The sequence below is a fragment of the Hylobates moloch genome, unplaced genomic scaffold, assembly GCF_009828535.3.
Source record: "Hylobates moloch isolate HMO894 unplaced genomic scaffold, HMol_V3 SCAFFOLD_5, whole genome shotgun sequence".
NCBI lineage: Eukaryota > Metazoa > Chordata > Mammalia > Primates > Hylobatidae > Hylobates > Hylobates moloch.
The window spans coordinates 133,415,013-133,438,198 of NW_026652280.1; the positions used below are offsets into that span (position 1 = coordinate 133,415,013).

Sequence of the window (23,186 nt, forward strand, 5' to 3'; positions counted from 1 at the left end):
CAGCTCACTGCAACCTCCGCCTCCCAGGCTTAAGCGATTCTCCTGCCTCAACCTCCCAGGTACCTGAGATTACAGGCACACATCACCATGTCCAGCTAATTTTTGTATTTTTTTTTTTTTTTTTAGTAGAGACAGGGTTTCACCATGTTGCCCAGGCTGGTCTTGAACCCCTCACCTTAAGTGATCCGCCCACCTCAGCCTCCCAAAGTGCTGGGACTACGGGAGTAAGCCACCATGCCTGGCCCAGATTGTGGCATTTTTAGCATTTATTTTGTATTCTTAAAGTGTATTTTATGGCCAGGCACAGTGGCTCACACCTGTAATCCCAGCACTTTGGAAGGCTGAGACGGGCGGATCACTTGAGGTCAGGAGTTCCGAGACCAGCCTGGCCAACATGGTGAAACCCCATCTCTACAAAATACACTGTAATCCCAGCTACTCAGGACACTGAGGCAGGAGAATCATTTGAACCTGAGAGCCAGAGGTTACAGTGAGCTGACATTGCGCCACTACACTCCAGCCTGGGTAACAAAGTGAGACTCTGTCTCAAAAAAAAAAAAAAAAAAAGTATATTCTATGATTTTTTAATTAACCTTCCATAGTCTTAAAAATCATTTTTAACAATTTCATTAAGCCTGACAGCCACTACCAATAACTGCTTTTTAACTTTGTTTTACTGAAATATTTTCTTAGCTTTGTTACATTGCTTGTTTTCTGATTTAATATATATATTTTTTGTTTTTGGAGAGTATCCTTGAGTAATTCTTTGAGAATGTTTTGAGTCCTTGCATATCTGAAAATAACTTTATTTATTTATTTTAAAATTTTATTTTAGAGATGGGGTTTCACTGTATTGCCCAGGCTGGAGTGCAGTGACTACTCACAGGCACTTTCATCGCACACTACAGGCTTTAACTCCTAGCCTCAAGTGATCCTCCCACCTCAGTCTCCCAAGTAGCTGGGACTACCGCTGCATGCTACCACACCTGGCAAATGGCTTTATTTTTGCTTTCATGTCAGTAAATATCTTTTTACTTGGGAACATTGACTACATGGCTCCATTATTTTTTTCCATCTAATGTTATATGTAAGAATTCTAATGCTAATCCCAGTTCTTGTATTTTGCAGTTCTCTACTACTTCTGCTACTTCTCTTTGATAGAAGATTGTACTTTTTAAATCCTTTGGAAAACTCCATATTTTATAGTCTTTTTTCATTTATCCTGCTTTACATTTATTAGATCCTTTCTGTCTAAAGATTTCCATCTTTTGAAACAGGAATTTTTCTTTGTAGGTTTTTTTTGTTTGATGTGGAGTCTCACTCATTCTTTTGCCTAGGCATAATCTCTGCTCACTGCAACCTCCGCCTCCTGGGTTCAAGCAGTTCTCCTGCCTCGGCTTCCCAAGTAGCTGGGATTACAGGCGTGTGCCACCATACCTGGCTCATTTTTTTATTTTTAGTAGAGATGGGGTTTTGCCATGTTGGCCAGGCTGGTCTCAAACTCCTGACCTCAAGTGAACCACCCGCCTCAGCCTCCCAAAGTGCTGGGATTACAGGCATGAGCCACTGCACCCAGCCTATAGATTTTAATTGTTACATGTCTTCTTCATTTCATTGGGATTTAAAGAAGAAAATTATGTATATTTAGCCAGCCATTTGAAACCAGTTCTGTTGAACAATAAAAGCACAGGAGTAGGTAATTTTTTATATCATCACATTAAAGCTACCAAGAAAAATAAAATGGAGTGTTAAGAAAATGAGTAGCCATTGAGTTAGGTTTTTTGTTTTTGTTTTCAGTTAAAAGGCTGTACTATATAGTGTTCCAAATAGATTCTTTTTAAAACTTTAGCAAACACTATAAATACAGAAGAGAAAACGCACGGAAAGAGGAAGACAGGAAGAGAATTTTGCAGACAGATCTATAGGGAAAACACTGAGACACTTTAATTTGTATAGGATGATAAAAAGATGTATTTATTAAATATTTGCATCCATGACAAAAAATCAAAATATGGATACTAACATTGTTAGGACCAGTACCCTTGGAGTTATAAAAATAGTGAACAAAATTTTCATCCATCTTATCATCTATGTTGGATATGCCACATAGGTGTCCATAAAGGTACCTACAAGTTTATGCTAAGTGAATCCTACAAAAAGATGCTTAGATTCCAGAGAATGTCTCGTAAGTGCCAAATAAAGAGGATAGGTGTGCAATCTGTAGTAATACGAGAGAGAGTGTGAGAGAACTGGACAGGAGGATTCAGAGGACTTTTCAAAGGACTTGACCCATTTATGCAGGAGGTTGCAATTTTTTGAATTGCAAAATGAGACCTTGGCGATGACCTTGAGCAGTAGGATAGAAATAACTAATGGAACACAAGGCATAAATGGGTTAAACTGGCTCTTAAAGAATGAATACAGTTGGATGAGTACCTATTCAGGAGAATGGAACAGAAATACAGGCAACACAGCATAGTTATTAAAAATTATTCTAGAGGCAGATTGCTGAGTTCAAATTTGGCCATGTCACTTATTTGCTGTATCACTTTGGTTTATTTTTTACTTATTTTTTTTTAATGTGGCCTAGATGAATTAATACTGTGTCACTTTGGAAAAATGAGTTCTCTGTGCCTCAGTTTTTGTTGTTTACTAAAATGAGAATAATAGGACCTACCTTTTAGAGTTGTTATAAGGAATAAATTAATCCACATAAAGCATTTAAGACAATTTATGGCATCAACTATAATTGTTAGTTGCCATGATTATCATCATCATCTTCATAGAAGGACATTTTGGAATTATAAATGGACAGATTGTATTCATTGGCTAGTAAATGAACCGGCCTGCTTCGAATACACAATTCATACTGGGAAGGGTTAGAAGAATATGTTGAAGTCAGTTGGAGTCCACACCATGGTGGTCTTGAATTCCAGGCTAAGAAACAGTTAATTATTATTCTTTTATTGAAGAGGAAACAAAAAAGTTATATACAATGTCTGAAATTGCCTAAGTCTTTTTTTTTTGTTGGGGGGGGGGGCGGTGGTTACCGAGTCTCACTGTTACCCAGGCTGGAGTGCAGTGGCATGATCTCGGCTCACTGCAACCTCCACCTCCCGGGTTCAAGCGATTCTCCCGCCTCAGCCTCCTAAGTAGCTGGGATTTTTGTATTTTTAGTAGAGACAGGGTTACACCATGTTGGTCGAACTCCTGACCTCATGATATGCCCGCCTTGGCCTCCCAAAATGCTAGGATTACAGGCGTGAGCCACCACACCCTGCCAGTGGCCTAAGTTTTAACTAAAAGGCCCAGCATTTGAACTGCCCTTTGTGTTTCTGTCCATTCTACAGGGATTCTGAATGAAACCACTATTTTAGGAAGATTTATTTCAGTAATATCCATAAGGCCTAAATTTAGGTGATGGTGAGAGAAATGGGTAAGGACGGGACAAGTTCCAAAAATGAATGGAATTGAACTAGATGATCTTTTGGTTCTTTTCTAGCTGAGACATCACTGATGACTTTCTTACCTCTCTAGCTTAGAAGATCTTTACATCATATGATGTACTGTATAATTTTTTATTTCTAGAATTTATAATATATGTTTTTCTCATGTATGCTTTTCTACAGGTTTTAGATGGAGCAGGATTAGATATTGATTTCCATCTTGCCTCTCCAGAAGGTAAAACCTTAGTTTTTGAACAAAGAAAATCAGATGGAGTTCACACGTAAGTAATCTCTTTTAGTTGAGTTTCATTGCTGAATAATACCAGTGGGTTATCTGCAGGGCATGGAAAGTTAGCATATTTGATACTACATATCAATATTAGATAATTCCATATGATTTAAAACAGTTCATGATAGTGGGCCATCTGATAAACAAAAACATCTTCCATTAACCTTTCTATTTTTGTTTAAGCGTTTTCTTTTGATCCAGGCTAAATTTTTTCTGTGCTTTGGTTAGTAAATTAGTATTCCATTCCATCTATCTATCGTGGCATTTTAAACCTGCCTTCTGGCCAGCACAAGCTTTCTATTTTAACTTAAAGCTACTGTTCCAGGTATGTGTCTTAAAGTTTCTTGAGCTGCTGGCTATATACCATTTTTGTCCATAGTTTTCTTTCTTAAAACAACAGTACATCTTTGTGTGTGTATGTAAATTTTTTTTTTTGACTCAGACCTCATTCATTTTAGGTAATTAGAAGGCCTGAAAGTAAAAGATCTGATCATAGGGAACCATATAAAAATAAAATACTTGTTATAACTCTTTGAGTTCAGAGTTCAGCAAAAGATCATATATTCTTCTTCTGACACCTCACTTCCCTCTTTTTTTCATATCTCACTGGTATGTTTCCCAGTTCCATTCTATTATCTTACTATAACATTTTCTTAAGTCAGTTTTGTTATATGTTTAAACTGTGAGTCTGTAGGAAGAAGAGCAAATATGGAGTATCTAGTATTTGCTCTAAACAAGGGTTGGCATGTTATATGCTTCTAAATTAATCTTTCCATCCCACTATGAGATAGAGTCTTTGACTCAAGATTCCCATTTTGTAGACAAGGAGGCTCAGAGAAGTCAAATAAGTCTCCAGGGATACACATGCAGGGTGGAGACAAGATGGACCAAAACTCTTGCTTTCTACCATATGCTTAGAACATCCCTGGCATATAACACTATTGTAAGAACTAGCTATTATTAAAATTGTTGGTCTTTGTTAACCAAAGTGCCTGATACATAATCGATACTCAGTAAACACTGAATACATGTATGAATGGATGAGAGGAAAAAAAGTCTCAACAATAATTTTTTAAGATACTCATTAAAAATGCATTTTAAATGGCATTTTACCTATGCAGAGCTCAGAAAAATATTTGCATAAGCTATTACTAAATAAGATAGAAATAGTAATTTTAAAAATCAGTTTATATTGATATACTTGGAATTAACTGTTTTCTCTTTGATAGGTGTATAAGAACTAAAAATGGGCCAGGTGTGGTGGTTCACGCCTATAATCCCAGCACTTTGGAGGCCGAGGTGGGTGGATCACGAAGTCAAGAGATTGAGACCATCCTGGCCAACATGGTGAAACCCTGTCTCTACTAAAAATACAAAACTTAGCTGGTCATGGTGGCGTGTGCCTGTAGTCCCAGCTACTTGGGAGGCTGAGGCAGAATTGTTTGAACCCCGGAGGCAGAGAATGCAGTAAGCCAATACCACGCCACTGTACTCCAGCCTGGCGACAGAGACTCCATCTCAAAAAAAAAAAAAAAAAACTAAAAATGTAGTTCATCTTTAAGTTTCAGAATTTTAAAAATGTTCAAAATTGATGTCAATCTTTATTTCTCCCCAATTATTTGCTCCCTTTTTGAGATAATAAAATTCACTGTTAGAAAAATAAGTATCTTACTGCTTCCTTGTGTAGAATTACCTCTCATTAAATAATTGGGAGAAAAGAGTTTATAATAGTTCACATTTATTGCATTCTTTTGATGTGCCAGGCCAGTGTTCTCAGCACTTTTCATGTACTAATTTTTTTATTCTTAACCACAATCCTATGAGGTAAATATTATTTTACCAATGGGGAAACTGAGGCATAGAACAATTAAGTTGCTGAAGGTTACACAGCTAGTGAGCGGCAAAGCCAGGATATACATTCAGGCAGTCCAACTCCCTCTTAATCACTATACCAGATTTACAAATCTGGTTTTTTTGTTTTTTTTTTTTTTTGAGACGGAGTCTCGCTCTGTCGCCCAGCTGGAGTGCAGTGGCACGATCTCGGCTCACTGCAAGCTCCGCCTCCTGGGTTCACGCCATTCTCCTGCCTCAGCCTCCCGAGTAGCTGGGACTACAGGTGCCCGCCACCACGCCTGGCTAATTTTTTGTATTTTTAGTAGAGACGGGGTTTCACCGTGTTAGCCAGGATGGTCTGGATCTCCTGACCTCATGATCTGCCTGCTTCGGCCTCCCAAAGTGCTGGGATTACAGGCGTGAGCCACCGGGCCTGGCCTACAAATCTGTTTTTTAAACATTAAACAAAGCTTTTATCTTTAGCTATATTAATTTTGTAAGAACAGCAAAAATCTGAGTATGTCACTGGTTTTTCTTAAGTAGGGTTTTTCTTTTTCTTTTAAATGTAATTTCTTTTTTTAAAGACAAAGTCTCACTGTGTTGCCCAGGCCAGAGTGCAATGGTGTGACCACAGCTTACTGCAGCCTAAAGTACTGGGCTCAACCAAGCCTCCCAAGTAGCTAGGACTACAGGTGTGTACTCGGCTAATTTTTTAATTTTTGTAGAGACAAGGTCTCACTTTTGCCCAGGCTAATCTCGAACCCCTAGCCTACAGTAATCCTTCTGCCTCAGACTCCCAAAGTGCTGTGATTATAGGTATGAGCCACTGCACCTGGCCCTGCTTTTAACTTTTGCTAATATGGGAAACTAATTTTAACTAGGGTACTGATAATTCAGATATTATTCATTTTTTTTCTTCAGCACTTGGCATAATTAATGATGGGCTGAATTACCCTTATAGAATTAAATAATAAAATATAAACTAGTTTTATTTAATTCTCAAAAAAAGCATTTAGGATCAAACATCTATAAGGGAGCCAGTGGCAGTCAATAGGCAAAATCAGTACGAGGCCTGGAAGATATTTAGGACAATCCATCACTGCTTTTGAAAACAAAACTCAGTTTAGATTAATCTCAATTGTAGGGTAGGTTGGCAGTCATATCTACATATGAATTGAACTCATGATAAAATGCTTTTAATAATGTATAAATATTAAAGTTTATTATGAGTTATGTATACAGGTTTTTAATCCTATCCTTTTCCAAAAATGAGGTCACTAACCATAATTTACTGAGTAAATGCCAAACATGTCTAAGTTGTACTTGAACATATATATTTTCAGGTTGCTTCTTTCTCAAGAAATTATAAATTATCTTTCAATACTAAGGAAATTTATGGGTAAGCTGTCCAATTATTATAAACTATGTTATTTGTTTTGTTGGTTTCTTTTTTTTTGAGACAGGATCTTGCTCTGTTGCCCAGGCTGGAGTGCAGTGGCATGATCATGCCTCACTGCATCTTCAACCTTCCGGGCTCAAGCAATCCTCCCCACTTAGCCTCCCAAGTAGCTGGGACACAGGTGCCAGCCACCATGCTCTGCTAATTTTTGTTATTTTTTTGTAGAGACAGGATTTTGCCATGTTACCCAGGCTGGTCTCAAACTCCTGAGCTAAAGTGATCTACCAGCCTTGACCTCCCAAAATGCTGGGATTACAGGCGTGAGGCACCACACTCAGCCTGTTACTTCTTGTTTTTACCTTTAGTTGCTTTTCATCACAAATAGAATTACAGGTAACTTAAAACATGTACTTTTTTTATACAGTGTAGAGACTGAAGTTGGTGATTACATGTTCTGCTTTGACAATACATTCAGCACTATTTCTGAGAAGGTGATTTTCTTTGAATTAATCCTGGATAATATGGGAGAACAGGCACAAGAACAAGAAGATTGGAAGAAATATATTACTGGCACAGATATGTTGGATATGAAACTGGAAGACATCCTGGTCAGTATGGTCTTCTAATAAAATAAAAATTATTAACAGCCAGAGGCCTTACTATGGTAATAGTTACTGAACTAAGCATTTTATCTGCATTATCCAGGAAAATCTGTTTCTAATATTTTATTTTTGCCATAAATACTTTGACCTCAAGTATCAGCTTAATTTTACTTTATATTCATATAGCCCTTTTATAGTTTTCAAATAACTTATCTTCCAGGACCCTATTATAAAAATAGCTTTTTTCAGATGTGCAAATAAGACTGCATCTTAGTAAGTTTGTTTTATAAATGTGCAGTTAGAATTTTTTAAATTATAAATAGATTATGCTTCTGATTATACAGTAGGCACATGAAAAGTAAAATATTTTCTAATTTCACAACTATTTTGTGGTATTAAAACATTGGGTGTTTTACTGAATACTAAATTGGTCAGATACAAAGAAGGAAATATTATAAACACGTGCATTATGTAATAGGCAAATACCTAAAGTTATATCAATTGGGTTTTTAAAAACGAAATCATTTGCCAGGCATGGTAGCAGGTACCTGTAATCCCAGCTACTCAGAAGGTTAGGGGGAGGATCATTTGAGCCCAGTTCGAGGCTGCAGTGAACCATGGTCACACGTATAAATAGCTACTACACTCCAATATAGCAAGACCCCATCTCTAAAATCTTAATCATTTGGCCAGGCACAGTCTCAGGTTGCAGTGAGCCAAGATTGTGCCTGGGCAAACTCCATCCCCCCAACAAAAAAAAAAAAACAAAAAAAAAACCTTAGTCATTTCCTTTGGTTGTGTGAGGGCTAAGAAAGAGATAATGTACGTAAAACTCCTGATGCTATGCCACTCAAAATATATTTCATGTTACCTATTTTCATGACTTACAAACAATATAAATATGTCAGGAGAACTATTACATAACCTTACTGAGAATCTCTATTGTAATATAAATAGTACCTGCCCTTTAATTGAATTGTGCAGCCATCTATCTATCTTAAAATTGTGTTTGGTTAAAAAACATAAAGCATATTTTGAAAAAAAAATTTTTTGAGATAGGGTCTCACTCACTCTGTTGCCCAGGCTGGAGTGCAGTGTCACCATTATGGCTCACTGCAATCTCAACCTCCGGGACTCAAGTGATCCCCCCACCTCAGCCTCCCAAGTAGCTGGGACCACACTTGGTGCTACCATACCCATCTTTTTGTAGAGGCAGAGTCTCTCTGTGTTGTCCAGCCCAGTCTTGAATTCCCGGGCTCAAGGGGTCCTCCTGCCCTAGTCTCCCAAAGTTCCAGATTTCAAGGCATGAGTCACTGCACTCAGCCTCATTTTTTAATTAAGTTAAAATTTCTGAGCATTCTTTAATAATAAAATTATTTTATCTCCAGGAATCCATCAACAGCATCAAGTCCAGACTAAGCAAAAGTGGGCACATACAAACTCTGCTTAGAGCATTTGAAGCTCGTGATCGAAACATACAAGAAAGCAACTTTGATAGAGTCAATTTCTGGTCTATGGTTAATTTAGTGGTCATGGTGTTGGTGTCAGCCATTCAAGTTTATATGCTGAAGAGTCTATTTGAAGATAAGAGGAAAAGTAGAACTTAAAACTCCAAACTAGAGTACTTAACATTGAAAAAAGAGGCATAAAAATGCAATAAACTGTTACAGTCAAGACCATTAGTGGTCTTCTCCAAAATATTTTGAGATAGATATAAGTATGAAACAGGTATAATTTTAATGTGAAAATTAAGTCTTCACTTTCTGTGCAAGTAATCCTGCTGATCCAGTTGTACTTAAGTGTGTAACAGGAATATTTTGCAGAATATAGGTTTAACTGAATGAAGCCATATTAATAACTGCATTCTCCTAACTTTGAAAAATTTTGCAAATGTCTTAGGTGATTTAAATAAATGAGTATTGGGCCTAATTGCAACACCAGTCTGTTTTTAACAGGTTCCCTTACCCAGAACTTTTTTGTAAATGTGGCAGTTACAAATTAACTGTGGAAGTTTTCAGTTTTAAGTTATAAATCACCTGAGAATTACCTAATGATGGATTGAATAAATCTTTAGACTACAAAAGCCCAACTTTTCTCTATTTACATATGCATCTCTCCTATAATGTAAATAGAATAATAGCTTTGAAATACAATTAGGTTTTGGAGATTTTTATAACCAAATATATTTCAGTGTAACATATTAGCAGAAAGCATTAGTCTTTGTACTTTGCTTACGTTCCCAAAAGCTGACATTTTCACAATTCTTAAAAACACAAAGTTACACTTATTAAAATTAGGACATGTTTTCTCTTTGAAATGAAGAATATAGTTTAAAAGCTTCCTTCTCCATAGGGACACATTTTCTCTAACCCTTAACTAAAGTGTAGGATTTTAAAATTAAATGTCAGGTAAAATAAATTTATTTTTATTTAATATTATCTGTCAAGTTAATATCTGTCAACAGTTAATAATCATGTTATGTTAATTTTAACATGATTGCTGACTTGGATAATTCATTATTACCAGCAGTGGTGAAGGAAATATTGCTAAAATGATCTGGGCCTACCATAAATAAATATCTCCTTTTCTGAGTTCTAAGAATTATCAGAAACAAGAATTTAGAAAAACTTGAGAAAACCTAATCCAAAATAAAATTCACTTAAGTAGAACTATAAATAAGTATCTAGAATCTGATTGGCTCATCATGACATCCTACTCATAACATAAGTCAAAGGAGATTAATTTCCAGTTAACTGGAAGAAACTTTGGCTGTAGGTTTTTATTTTCTAGAAGAATTCTGGTTTGAATTATTTTTGTAAGCAGGTACATTTTATAAAATGTAAGCCCTACTGTAAGGTTTAGCACTGGGTGTACATATTTATTAAAAATTTTTATTATAACTTTTATAAAATGGCCTTTCTGAACACTTTATTTATTGATGTTGAAGTAAGGATTGGAAACATAGACTTCCAAGTTTTAAACACCTAAATGTGAATAACCCATATATACAACAAAGTCTCTGCCATCTAGCTTTTTGAAGTCTATGGGGGTCTTACTCAAGTACTAGTAATTTAACTTCATCATGAATGAACCATAATTTTTAAGTTATGCCCACTTATAACATCGTTTATGACTACATTGTGAGTTAGAAACAATCAAACTTAAAATTTGGGGTATAGAACCCCTCAACAGGTTAGTAATGCTGGAATTCTTGATAAGCAATAATGATAACCAGAGAGTGATTTCATTTACACTCAGAGTAGTATAAAAGGAGATACATTTCCCTCCTTAGGCCCCTGGGAGAAGAACAGCTTAGATTTCCCTACTTGCAAGCTTTTTAAAAATGAGGTAAATGCCGTATATGATCAATTACCTTAATTGGCCAAGAAAATGCTTCAAGTGTCTAGGGGTATCCTCTGCAGCACTTGCAGAACAAAGGTCAATAAGATCCTTGCCTATGAATAGCCCTCCCTTTTGCGCTTTCTGTTAAATTTGTAATGAGAAGCAAATTTACAGTACCATAACTAATAAAGCAGGGTACAGATATAAACTACTGCATCTTTTCTATAAAACTGTGATTAAGAATTCTACCTCTCCTGTATGGCTGTTACTGTACTGTACTCTCTGACTCCTTACCTAACAATGAATTTGTTACATAATCTTCTACATATATGATTTGTGCCACTGATCTTAAACCTATGATTCAGTAACTTCTTACCATATAAAAACGATAATTGCTTTATTTGGAAAAGAATTTAGGAATACTAAGGACAATTATTTTTATAGACAAAGTAAAAAGACAGATATTTAAGAGGCATAACCAAAAAAGCAAAATTTGTAAACAGAATAAAAATCTTTAATATTTCTAAAGACATACTGTTTATCTGCTTCATATGCTTTTTTAAATTTCACTATTCCATTTCTAAAGTTATGCTAAATTGAGTAAGCTGTTTATCACTTAACAGCTCATTTTGTCTTTTTCAATATACAAATTTTTAAAATACTACAATATTTAACTAAGGCCCAACCAATTTCCATAATGTAGCAGTTACTGTGTTCACCTCACACTAAGGCCTAGAGTTTGCTCTGATATGCATTTGGATGATTAATGTTGTGCTGTTCTTTCATGTGAATGTCAAGACATGGAGGGTGTTTGTAATTTTATGGTAAAATTAATCCTTCTTAAACATAACAGTGTCTTAAAATTGACAAAAACTGAGCACTTACAATTGTATGTCTCCTCAAATGAAAATTCTTTATCTGAAATTTTAAAAGACATTGATTCAGCATGTAAGGATTTTTCATCTGAAGTACAATAATGCACAATCAGTGTTGCTCAAACTGCTTTATACTTGTAAACGGCCATCTTAAATAAACAATGTATTGTGAGTACTGATCTGTATATAATAAAAATTAATCAAAGAAAATTACCTACCAGTCATTTGTAAATGCTGTCTACTCCCGAAAGCCTTCCTTCATCTCAATCTTAGTTAATAATGTGCTCTCTTCTCCTGTTTCGAAACCCCATAGCTCTCTACACCTCTTATTGTACATCACTCTACTTTGCATTGGAGTTCTGTTTCTATATGTACTTATTCACCTGTTGCCTAAACATGCACTGTTCCTAAAAGGTACAGTTTTTGCTCAAAATATATGAAAGGAAAGATAATCAGTTCTTAAAGTTTGGTATGCTAAATAAGCACCCAGGGAACTTACCTGCTCCTCTACCTCACCCCAGAAATTGATTATTTAGGTCGGGAATCTGGCTCAGGATTCTTAATTTTCAACCAACACAATATAGAATCCTGTCAGTTATCCTTGGATCATTTGCTAAGTGATCTTGCAAAATCAAAACTTCTTTGAGACTATTTCATTTTCAGAAATATTTTAAGTAACATCTTAAAACTTGTTAGCATATAGGAAAGTACAATGCTTGGTGTAGGTAGGTTATTATTTGGTCACTTCCCTCAAACCATCCAGACAAGCCACTTTTCTACCACAAGCTGGTAGAAATCCATAGGCACCTTTCTGCTTCTGCACTGCTATCACTTTCTGGTGTCTAAGGCTTCTGGAAGGCTGTTGTCATAACCTGGAGCCATACACCTAATGTACGTCTGGGGAAAGGACACCAATTAAAGAATCTAGAGCTAGGATGATGTCACATAAGACAGGGCACATGGAGATGGACTCTGGATCCCTGCATCTGAAAGAAAAAGGCAGGAAAATGCAGGGCAGGGAAAATCTTGGAGGTCTTCACTGACCATGAATTAAAATCCTAATTGACAGTTTTACAAACAATAACCCTCGTTTTAGTACTTGTGTTGTTTTTGTTTCCGTTTTAACAAGCTTAGATTTATTATTGTGCCTTTTATGGAATATGAGGAAGAAATAGGAAAGCAGTAAAATGAACAATGAGAATCTGTTATCCAAACTGATATAAACTCCCTCAGAAAGAAAGATACTACTCCCCAATCCTGGAAGTGTTAAGTGGCAATAATGATCAAATGTTGTAAAGGGGATTGTGACTACGGCTAATATCAAATGGGAGGCTGGACTAAATCTAACCTTTCTACCCTTGATTTCAACTCTAAAAGGACATGTAATACCACTGCAGAAAGAAAAGATAGTTCCAAATGATAAATTTTAGAGTTGTTTTGCTAGGATACAAGAGAAACTGGGTAAGTGGACCACTCATATGTTGCTGGTGAGATATGAAATAGTACAGCCACTGTGGAAAATATTCTTGGCAGTTTCTTATAAAACATGCATTTAACATATAACCTGGCATTTGTGCTACTTGACAGTTACCCCTGAGAAGTTAAAATTTAACATTCACAAATGTTACATAGCACCTTCATAACAGCCAAAACTCAGAAACAACCTGGATGTCCTTCAAAAAGAGAGTGAATGGTTTAGTATGTCCACACCATGGAATACTAAATAGTAATATGAAGGAACAAACTACTGATACATGTAACAAATTGCATGGACCTCAAGGGAATTATGCTTGGGTGGTTTAGGGGGACAAGCCTAAAGTTTTACACACTATGATTCTGTTTTTGTAACATTCTTAAATAATAAAGCAATAGAGATGGGAAACAAGATTCGTGGTTGCCAGGTCTTGGGACTGAAGGGAAGGAAAATGTGCTATAAAGGGAGCCTTGTGGTGAAAAAGTTCTGTAGTTTGATTGTGGTGATTACATAAATATACATGTGAAATGTTAGAAGTATTTATAGCTGAAACATATTAGTATGTTGGTATATACATATTTCTGAATGACTAATTAATTTCGCCATGTTGCCCAGGCTGGTCTTGAACTCCTAAGCTCAAGTGATGTGCCTGCCTCAACTTCCCAAGTGCTGGGATTACAGGCGTGAGCCACCATGTCCGGCCTGTTTTTTGCTATGCATAATTATGATCAAGTTTAATTTGTAATCAGGCACATTAAGAGATTAACAATAGCTAACAAAATGGAACAACAACATATGGTAATAAGTTATGCAAATGTGGTTTCTCTCTCTCAAAATATCTTGTACTCACCCTTGTGAGGCTGTGAGATGTCATACAATGCCTACATGAAGAGATGAAATAAGGTGACTGATGTAGGTATAAGTGATGTAGTTAGGCTACATTATCATCAAAATAACTTCGGGTAATCCTGGATCACTGAGCCAAGGTAATGTTGATGGTTAAGGAGCAGACAATGTTGATGGTTGGGGATCCTCAAATAGGTGAAGGATTTCTATTTTGGGGTCTTTTTGCTGAAAAATTTTGGAAGAACATTGTAACCAGAAGTTGTTGACTCTTCAACTCATCGAAGTGTTGTGGCAGAGATTGTAATCCTTTGGTGATCATATTGGTAACTTTAATGCTGTGTTCCATCTGAGGATCATATTCTATAATTCTGTTCTTTAATGTCTGTGCAATTCAAAACACTTTGGCAAGTTTAATTAATGTCTATGTTGGCTATTCTGCTTCAGCTTTTTTAATCTTCCTCTCCCTCTGTAGATGACTCAACAAGTTCTTCCAATTCCTCATTTGTTAACACTTCTTGATGGCCTTTGATATGCTCTTCTTCATCAAGCACGTCAGCAAATCCTTCTTCACAAGTTCTGTGAGGATTGTCTTGTCTTGCTACATGATTTAAACTTGCCATGGGTCCCTAGGAAGCCTTTAAATCATATATATCATTCCACATTCTTCCAGCAGGTATTTACCTGTTTCTGGTTTTAATTCATCCACTGCAGCTTTGATGAATGTTATCGCATGAGCAATAGTGAATGATATCCAGCACTGCATTATATATGTATTAGGGTCTGCAGCAATTGCTGATCAAATGTGTTCAAGTATCAGGCAGTTGTATGTGGCCTTGACAAACCGAATGATGCCCTGGTCAGGGACTGAAGCAGTGAGGTTTTATCTGGAGGTAAAAATACCACCTCAACATTTTCATTTTCATAGCAGACAGATTCATGTATTGTCCATTATTAATACTTTAAATTCTAACCCTTTCTCTTTCAAGTATTTTTGCACTTCTGGGATGAAGCACTGGTGGAAACATTCCATAAAAATGGCTGTCATCCGCACTGATTATGTTGCCAGGACACGTAATTTTTTGTTTTGTTTTCGAGATCATGTAGGTTCTTCACTCTATACACTACACCTTGCTTTATCATATGCCCTGCAGCAATGCCATATAGTACCGGGGTTAATCTGTTCTTCTATGTTGTATGCCCTGATGCCACCGCATTTGCACTTTTATGAATTTAAGTTCTATTGAGCATCTTCTTCCAGAAAAGCCTGATGTCACTGCAATTGAAGACTTGCTTTGAATGGTATCCTTACTCCTTAATCAACTTCAACTCTGCCGGAAATGAGGCAGCAGTTTCTTCATCAACAGACACAGCTTCTTCAGTAATTCTTAAATACTTCAGTCCAAACCCATTCCTGAATCTGTGTAACCATCCCTTATTTGCAGCAAATGGCTTGGTAGCACTCATTTCAGGGGATCCCTTGCTGAATGTTTGTATAGGCTCAGTGCTTTCGCGGCAACACCCTGACGTCAGCTGGAACACATTTCTGTTCGTGTCTTCCACCCACAAATTTAACCCATTTATGCCGGAGGTTGCAAAATTTGTGAAAAATCAGAACTTGGCAATGACCTTGAGCAGCAGGATATAAATAACTCCCACAAGCTTAGCATTCCAATAATAAAACACTAGGCATAAATGGGTTAATGCCTTTTTCATCTTAAAACTAGCACAAATGTTTTTTCTTCACAATTTCATGAAGATCTGTTTTTACCTTAAATCTTACCAATCTCTGCATATAATTTTCTTCTCAAGTACTTTCACCTTTTCAGTTTATGACTTACTCCCACAAGCTTAGCGTTCCAATAATAAAACACTAGGCATAAATGGGTTAATGCCTTTTTCATCTTAAAACTAGCACAAACGTTTTTTCTTCACAATTTCATGAAGATCTGTTCTTACCTTAGATCTTACCAATCTCTGCATATAATTTTCTTCTCAAGTACTTTCTTTCACCTTTTCAGTTTATGACTTATCTTTGGCATATCCAATTGCCATCATCTCTACACTTATACCTTGGGGCCACTATAAAGTAAAATAAGGGTTACCTGAACACAAGCACTACAATACTGCAATAGTTGATAGGATAACCAAGATGATTAAGTGTTTAATGGTGGGTAGCATATACAGCATGGATAGGCTGAACAAGGGGATGACTCTTGTCCAGGGTGGGACAAGTGTGAGATTTCATTACGCTACTCAGAATGGCATGCAACTTAACACTTGAATCCACAGACAAGAGGTGACTACTGAAATGTCTTTGAAAATGCTAGGCCCTCAAATATTGAGTGACATGCTCATTCTTGACAGGAGGCCTTATTCTGCTCCTTCATGTTGAAACTAGATTTTCTCTTACGTAGCCTCTATTCAAGCTAACCCATCCTTCAAGGTAAAACCTAACAAATATTGCAGTCCAGATCAATCTCATTTCTCCAGCAATACAGCACATATTTTGATACCTGTAGTCATCTACTGTTTTCAAATGTTACTTAGCAATTATGCTTATGTCCTAACTCTCCAAGACTGTACTATTATACTATAAACAATACTTTCACCACCCCCCCCAAATTCCACCTCCTTGATTTTATGCTATGTCTTACACTATCCTATGTTTGCCAGTTAAGATCCTATCATCCTTCAAAGCCTAATTCAAATAGAATTCCCTTTCAATAAGTCTTTCCCTTGGTATCTTTCTTAGGCTTACTCTAGATTTCAATGGAACTTTGTACCGATACTCCATAGTAATTATCAATTTCAACTCAAATTTAGTTTATTTATGTCTGTGTCTTCCATAATTTAAGAACTCAGAGGCAGGCTCCTAATCTTTCCTCTATCTCTTCACAGTAACTCATAGGCATTCAAAACATGATTGCTGAATTTGAATAAACACTTAATACAACCACACAGAATTTTACATCTCAACCACTTTCAGAAAAACTAAAGCATACAAAAAAAAAAAATCCTGTAATACTATAGTGAGTTGACTTGTGTCCCCCCAAAAAAGATATATCCAAGTCCTAACTCCCAGTATCTGTCATTATAACCTTATTTGGAAACAGGGTCTTTGCACATGTAATTAAATAATCTCCAGATAAGATCACCCTGCATTTAGAGTGGGCCCCAAATCCAATGACTGTTGCCCTATAAGAAAAGGAGAGGAAGATTGGAAATAGGGGAATGCCTCATAAAGATGGAGGCAGGAATTGGACTTATATGTCCAAGAATTACTAGCTGCAACCACAAACAGTAACAGGCATGGAAGGGATTCTCCCTCAAAGTATCCAGAAGGAACCAACCTTGACACAAACTCAGTTTTAGACTTCTAGCCTCTAGAACTCTGACGAACTGCTGCTATTTTATGCTGCCAAGTTTTTGGTAACTTGTAGCAGCTCTAGGAAATTAATATAAAGGCCTCAATAGCAGAGCCCCAGAAAAAATTTTTTAGAAATAATAGCAATAATGAAGTTAAGAAACAGATTCGAGTTTTATTTAATGAAATACATCCTTTGCCAGTACTTATGATGAATGGGATTTTGATTATAAAGCAGTGGCTCATTTTATATTAAGTTCAGCACAACCTCTTAAAATGTCTTGTGTTAAAAATATATTTTTAAAATGTTAAACCAAAGCTTTTACCACACTGACTATTCTCTCTCTTGCTGTGTGTACGTACACACACACACACACACACACACACATTTTTTTTTGAGACAGAGTCTCATTCTGTCATCCAGGCTGGAGTGCAGTGGCGTGGCCTCTGCACACTACAGCCTCAATCTCCCAGGCTCAAGTGATCCCCCCACTACATCCTCCCAAGTAGCTGGGACTACAGGCGTGTGCCACCATCCCCAGCTGATTTTTGCATTTTTTGTAGAGATGGGTTTTCCATGTTGCCTGAGGCTGGTCTCAAACTCCTGGGCTCAAGTGATCCACCCACCTTGGCCTCCCAAACTGCTGGGACTACAGGCATGAGCCACCGAGTCCGGCCTAGACAATAATTTTTAAAATTCATGCAATTTCTAAAGAGAATGATCCTAATTAAGTTCTATGTTATGATGGTTATTTTCAAAACAATCTATGTCTTTATTTTTTTTGAGATGGAGTCTTGCTCCGTGGCCCAGGCTGGAGTGCACTGGCGCGATCGCGGCTCACTGCAAGCTCCGCCTCCCAGATTCATGCCATTCTCCTGCCTCAGCCTCCCGAGTAGCTGGGACTACAGGCACCTGCCACCATGCCCGGCTAATTTTTTTGTCTTTTTAGTAGAGACGGGATTTCACCGTGTTAGCCAGGATGTCTTGATCTCCCAACCTCGTGATCTGCCTGCCTTGGCCTCCCAAAGTGCTGGGATTATAGGCGTGAGCCACTGCACCCGGCCCAATCTATGTCTTAATGTTCTTAATGGTGAAGTTACACATTTTGGACATAATACTAGATACGGCCTTATATTTTGCTTATTCTCTACAAAGAATTTTAGGCCAGGTGCGGTGTCTCACGCCTGTAATCCCAGCACTTTGGGAGGCTGAGGCAGGCAGATCACGAGGTCAGGAGATTGAGACCATCCTAGCTAACACGGTGAAACCCCGTCACTACTAAAACTACAAAAACAAATTACCAGGCATGGTGGCATGCGCCTGTAGTCCCAGCTACTGGGGAGGCTGAGGCAGGAGAATCGCTCGGACCCGGAAGGCTGGGGTTGCAGTGAGCCAAGGTTGTGCCACTGTACTCCAGCCTGGGCAACAAAGCAAGACTCCATCTCAAAAAATACATATATATATTAGCTGGGCATAGTGGTGCATGCCTGTAATCCCAGTTACTCAGGAGGCTGAGGCACAAGAATTGCTCAAACCCAGGAGACAAAGGTTGTAGTCAGCCAAGCTCGTGCCACTGCACTCCAGCCTGAGCAACAGAGCAAGACACTGTCTCAAAAAAAAAAAAAAGAAAGAAAAAGAAAAAGGAAAATCCAATCCAAGCTACTTTTAACCAGCGGGCTTGAATTAGAAAATTAAATATACATATAACTACCTTTAAAAACATTGAAGGCTGAGAATACTGCTTTCAAGAAACTGCTAAGTAGGTCCAAAGTTAATATTTAATATTATTCAAAGAGTTGCCACATGTAAAAACTGAGATCGCACCACTGCACTCCGGCCTGGGTGACAGAGCGAGACCACCTCTAAATAAATAAATAAATAAATAAATAAGTACACTTAAGTCTTAAGTACTTTTTAAGTCCTTAGTTTTAAAATATTTTCAAATTTTTGAAAATTATTTCAAAAATATCGACAGTGACCCTACTAAAACCAATTAAATTCTACCTTCCATATAAAAGCAAACCAGTACAGGTAACTTAATTTTACATATTTAGTTATACTTATTTACCCAAGATCATGAAACAAATCAAATTCAATAAATACTATTTGAATTTGGTAAAACAATTATCTTAGAAATTAATTATAATTCTTTGAAGCTTGACATTTTTAGTTGTAGATACACAATTTCAGCACTTAAAGGACTAAAAAGTTAAGCAAATTACTAATATCAATTATTGTATCCATTTAACCTATAAAGTAGTAGGAATTAATATTGAATTGCTACTCTAATAACATCTCCATTCTATTCCTTTGGGCCTCTTTTATGCCTATTAAATATATACATGAAACAAAACCATGTCATGGCAATTTGCTGTTCTCTAAAATGGTACTATTCTTATACGGCAAGTCCCTACTAGGCAACACTGTTTTTTCTTTCTCATAACAACACACAGCATACATGAGCCAACATTAGCAGTAGTCTCACACTATCTCTCAGTTAACAGAAAACCACTGTGCTGTTTGGCCAGGCAGTTTGTGTCTGGACATGTGTAAAGGAAATGTGAAGACCAATTAGAGAGCTACAAAATAATCAACTTACTCTAGCCTACATTATAGTCATACCTTAATTTTCCAGCAGCCACATTTCTAAATATCTCAACCACTTATATTTCATAAAGTAGAAAGCAAGAATAACAAACTGAAAAAAATTATCTTTCCAGTGGTGAACAATATTTTTAAGCCATTTACGTTTTTTCAGAAGTAAATCACTCTCAAACCCTCATAGTCTAAAACATCAGAACTGTGGTTTGTAAAAGGTTTGAACTTTATTCATGTGATTATTTGTCCCAGAAAGCCTTAATTCTTCCAGCCTATAACAAATTAATTAATAATGTTTAGAAGCTATGTGGGAGAGTAGAAAGCTGCTCAGTGCACTATGAATAAATAAACATGGATTATTAACATAGGAATTCCAACAGATGATATGTGAAAAGCAGAAAAATATAAAAGCACCACCTAGCCTAAGTCATTAAGTGTAAGGATAAGATTCCCCCACCTACAACCAGATTCCCGTGAGTAGCACAACATGTTATAGCAATGAACAATAATGAATCTTCATAATCTCTCAGTAGAAAGGTAGGAAAGGTGAATATGTTATAAAAATGGTGTTTCTAAAAGCATGAAATATTTAATACCTTCTAGAAAATGCTTCAATGAAAAGGTATTTTCAATGTTTCTGGTCTTCAGATGGTTTAAAAGTTGCTTACAGAACAAACTATAGTTTATAAAGAATGGGTTTCTAATGACACAATTCTTCATTGGAAAATTCATATCAAGTTAAAATAACACAAAATATCTAAGATATAAGGTTATGCAAAATTACAATAAACCTTTTAAAAATCAACAGACCTGTTACAGAATATGCTCTTGGATTCTGGCAGGAACTTGGTGACAAAGGGATACAGAAACCAAAACCATGCTTCCACAAGTCTTTGATGAACCCATAGGCTTTCCCTTCCAAAACTCCTTCCAACAAGCTTCATTTCCTTAAGCTTCCATGTCTCCTCAAGGAAAAAAGCTAATATTCAAGGATACCTCTCACAAAATCTCTTATCTGCTTATTGTCATCCCAAATTCTGTATACAAAAAAAACCCCTTACATTTTACAATATCAATGACAACATATTCAAGTGTCACTTATTGATTGAAACACTAACTATAATCTGTCACTAAGGATACATTACTAATCCAGGATGCTGCTATTAACTTATTTGACTTACATTTATAACATTTTATAATGTATCAAATTACACATGTAAATTAGCAACTCATATAAATTCAGAAAAGCAATGCAACCAATTTTTTAAAAATCATTCAAAAATCCTATTTTCTAGCAAAAGTAAAACGTTTGAAAAAAATTAATTTCTTTTTTTTTTTTTTAATTTTTTTCAGAGACAGAGTCTCACTCTGTCACCCAGGCTGGAATGCAATAGCATGATCATAGCTTGCTGCACCCTTGAACTCCTGGGCTCAAGCAATCCTCCTGCCTTAGCTTCCCAAGTAGCTAGGACTACAGGCATGCACCACCATGCCTGGCTAATTTTAAAATTGTTTTGTAGAAACAGGGTCTCACTATGTTGTCCAGGATGGTCTTGAACTCTTGGTTCCAAGTGATCCTCTCACTTTGGCCTCCCAAAGTGCTGGGATTACAAATATGAGCCACTGTGCCCGGCCAATTAATTTCTTAAACTATTATTGGTAAGCTTACTTTTAACTTCCGCTTGATATGAAAAAATTACTTTTAACTAGCTGCTAGAGATTCATTCAGATATTGTCAACATTTTTTTCTTTTTAGCATTTGACATTTAATGATGGGGTAAATAACCTTGGTTAGAATTAAAATAAAAAAATATAAACTAATTTTATTTAATTATTCAAGCCCAGGCCATACATAAAAGCACTGAGGATCAAACATAAATATCCACAAGGGCGCCAGTGACACCCAACAGGCATGTGCAAACCACCTCTCACAATACGTTTTCAAGATCAAGCAGTCTTTCAAAGCACAGTTATCCATTTGTCATGGTTTTGTAGCACTGATATTATACATATTTTATATATAGTTCCATTAACTCACTGTCAAAGCTGCCTGTGTGACACCTAAGAAAATTCAGTGAGAGCAATACTAAGACATAAAGATTTTTGTTGGATGGGTTGGACTTTGGAGGGCCACAAACCATTATCTAAGGTTTTTTGTCCCCTCCCTAGACAAATTTTTGCCCATTTATGGATGTGATCACCCACACTGGGAATACATGTCATAGGGTTAGGAGAAAAAATGGATTAGCCACCTTTTAGTAAATACAAAGAATAGAAAATAGACTGATTTTCGAGCAGGATATATTTTTACACAAAAATATATTTTATCGTCTGTGAAGGTTAAAATGGTTTGTTTCCTTGCCTAAATCTAGGGAAAGGTATCTTGAATGACACATCACATTTTCTGAAGATGCGGGACAAATAAAAAGTTAACTAATAATACAGTTTATACACTTATCTCCAACAAAGAGAAAATGCCAGAGGAGCTGGCAAAGAGGGATTTTGTTGAGCAGAAATGAGAGGAGGGAAGAGGAAAAAAAGCATAATATTTCAATCTAGCTATTACTCCAAGACATTTTTATAAAAGTTACAAATATTGTACCTGGAACCCATCTACTTGTTTTACAGAGAACCTATTAGTTTGCTTTCATAGCTTCTTCCATATCCAAATTTATATCAGACAGACATCTGGTTTTCTAACTGCTACCAATTAGAAAAGAATCCATAATCAGAAAAAGTTCTTACCTTACATTTCACTGTCCAGTTTTTATTTTTCTGAACATGACTGATCAACTGCCACAGAAAAAAAACCAAAAGGGACTGTGATGTGTGCATTCATTGAGGTACTCAAATATAACTAAGAAAAATCTCCCCACAAAAACAGGGCTTAAAAAAACAAAAAAACAAAACTGTTTCCCAACGCTGCATGAGCATCTTCTTTGTCATCACATCCTCATTCAAACAACTCTAGAACCACAATGTAAAACAGTCTGGTAGAATTGCCTAAGTCAGATCATATTCCAACCAGAATTTAATAGTACCTAGTAGAAACTCAATAAAGTAGCCCAAAACAGTTAGTTCTACCCCCAACACAGATAATAGAGATATACTCAACAT

The 23,186-nt window shown here is 36.5% G+C and overlaps 1 protein-coding gene across 2 annotated transcripts in view; it reads left to right on the forward strand.

Annotated features, from left to right (window-relative positions):
* The window catches only part of TMED5 (transmembrane p24 trafficking protein 5), a 28,295-nt gene extending 16,299 nt beyond the window's left edge, over positions 1–11,996 (forward strand). The window contains exons 2-4 of one of the 2 annotated variants that reach the window (XM_032155341.2): positions 3,630–3,727; positions 7,392–7,575; positions 8,958–11,996. In XM_032155341.2, the coding sequence (XP_032011232.1) occupies positions 3,630–3,727; positions 7,392–7,575; positions 8,958–9,176 (501 nt within the window). In that variant the 3' untranslated portion in view covers positions 9,177–11,996. Of the gene's footprint in view, positions 1–3,629; positions 3,728–4,964; positions 5,635–7,391; positions 7,576–8,957 lie in introns of those variants that run through there. The other variant, XM_058439571.1, reaches the window with a different exon arrangement.
* The last annotated feature ends 11,190 nt before the right edge of the window (positions 11,997–23,186 follow it).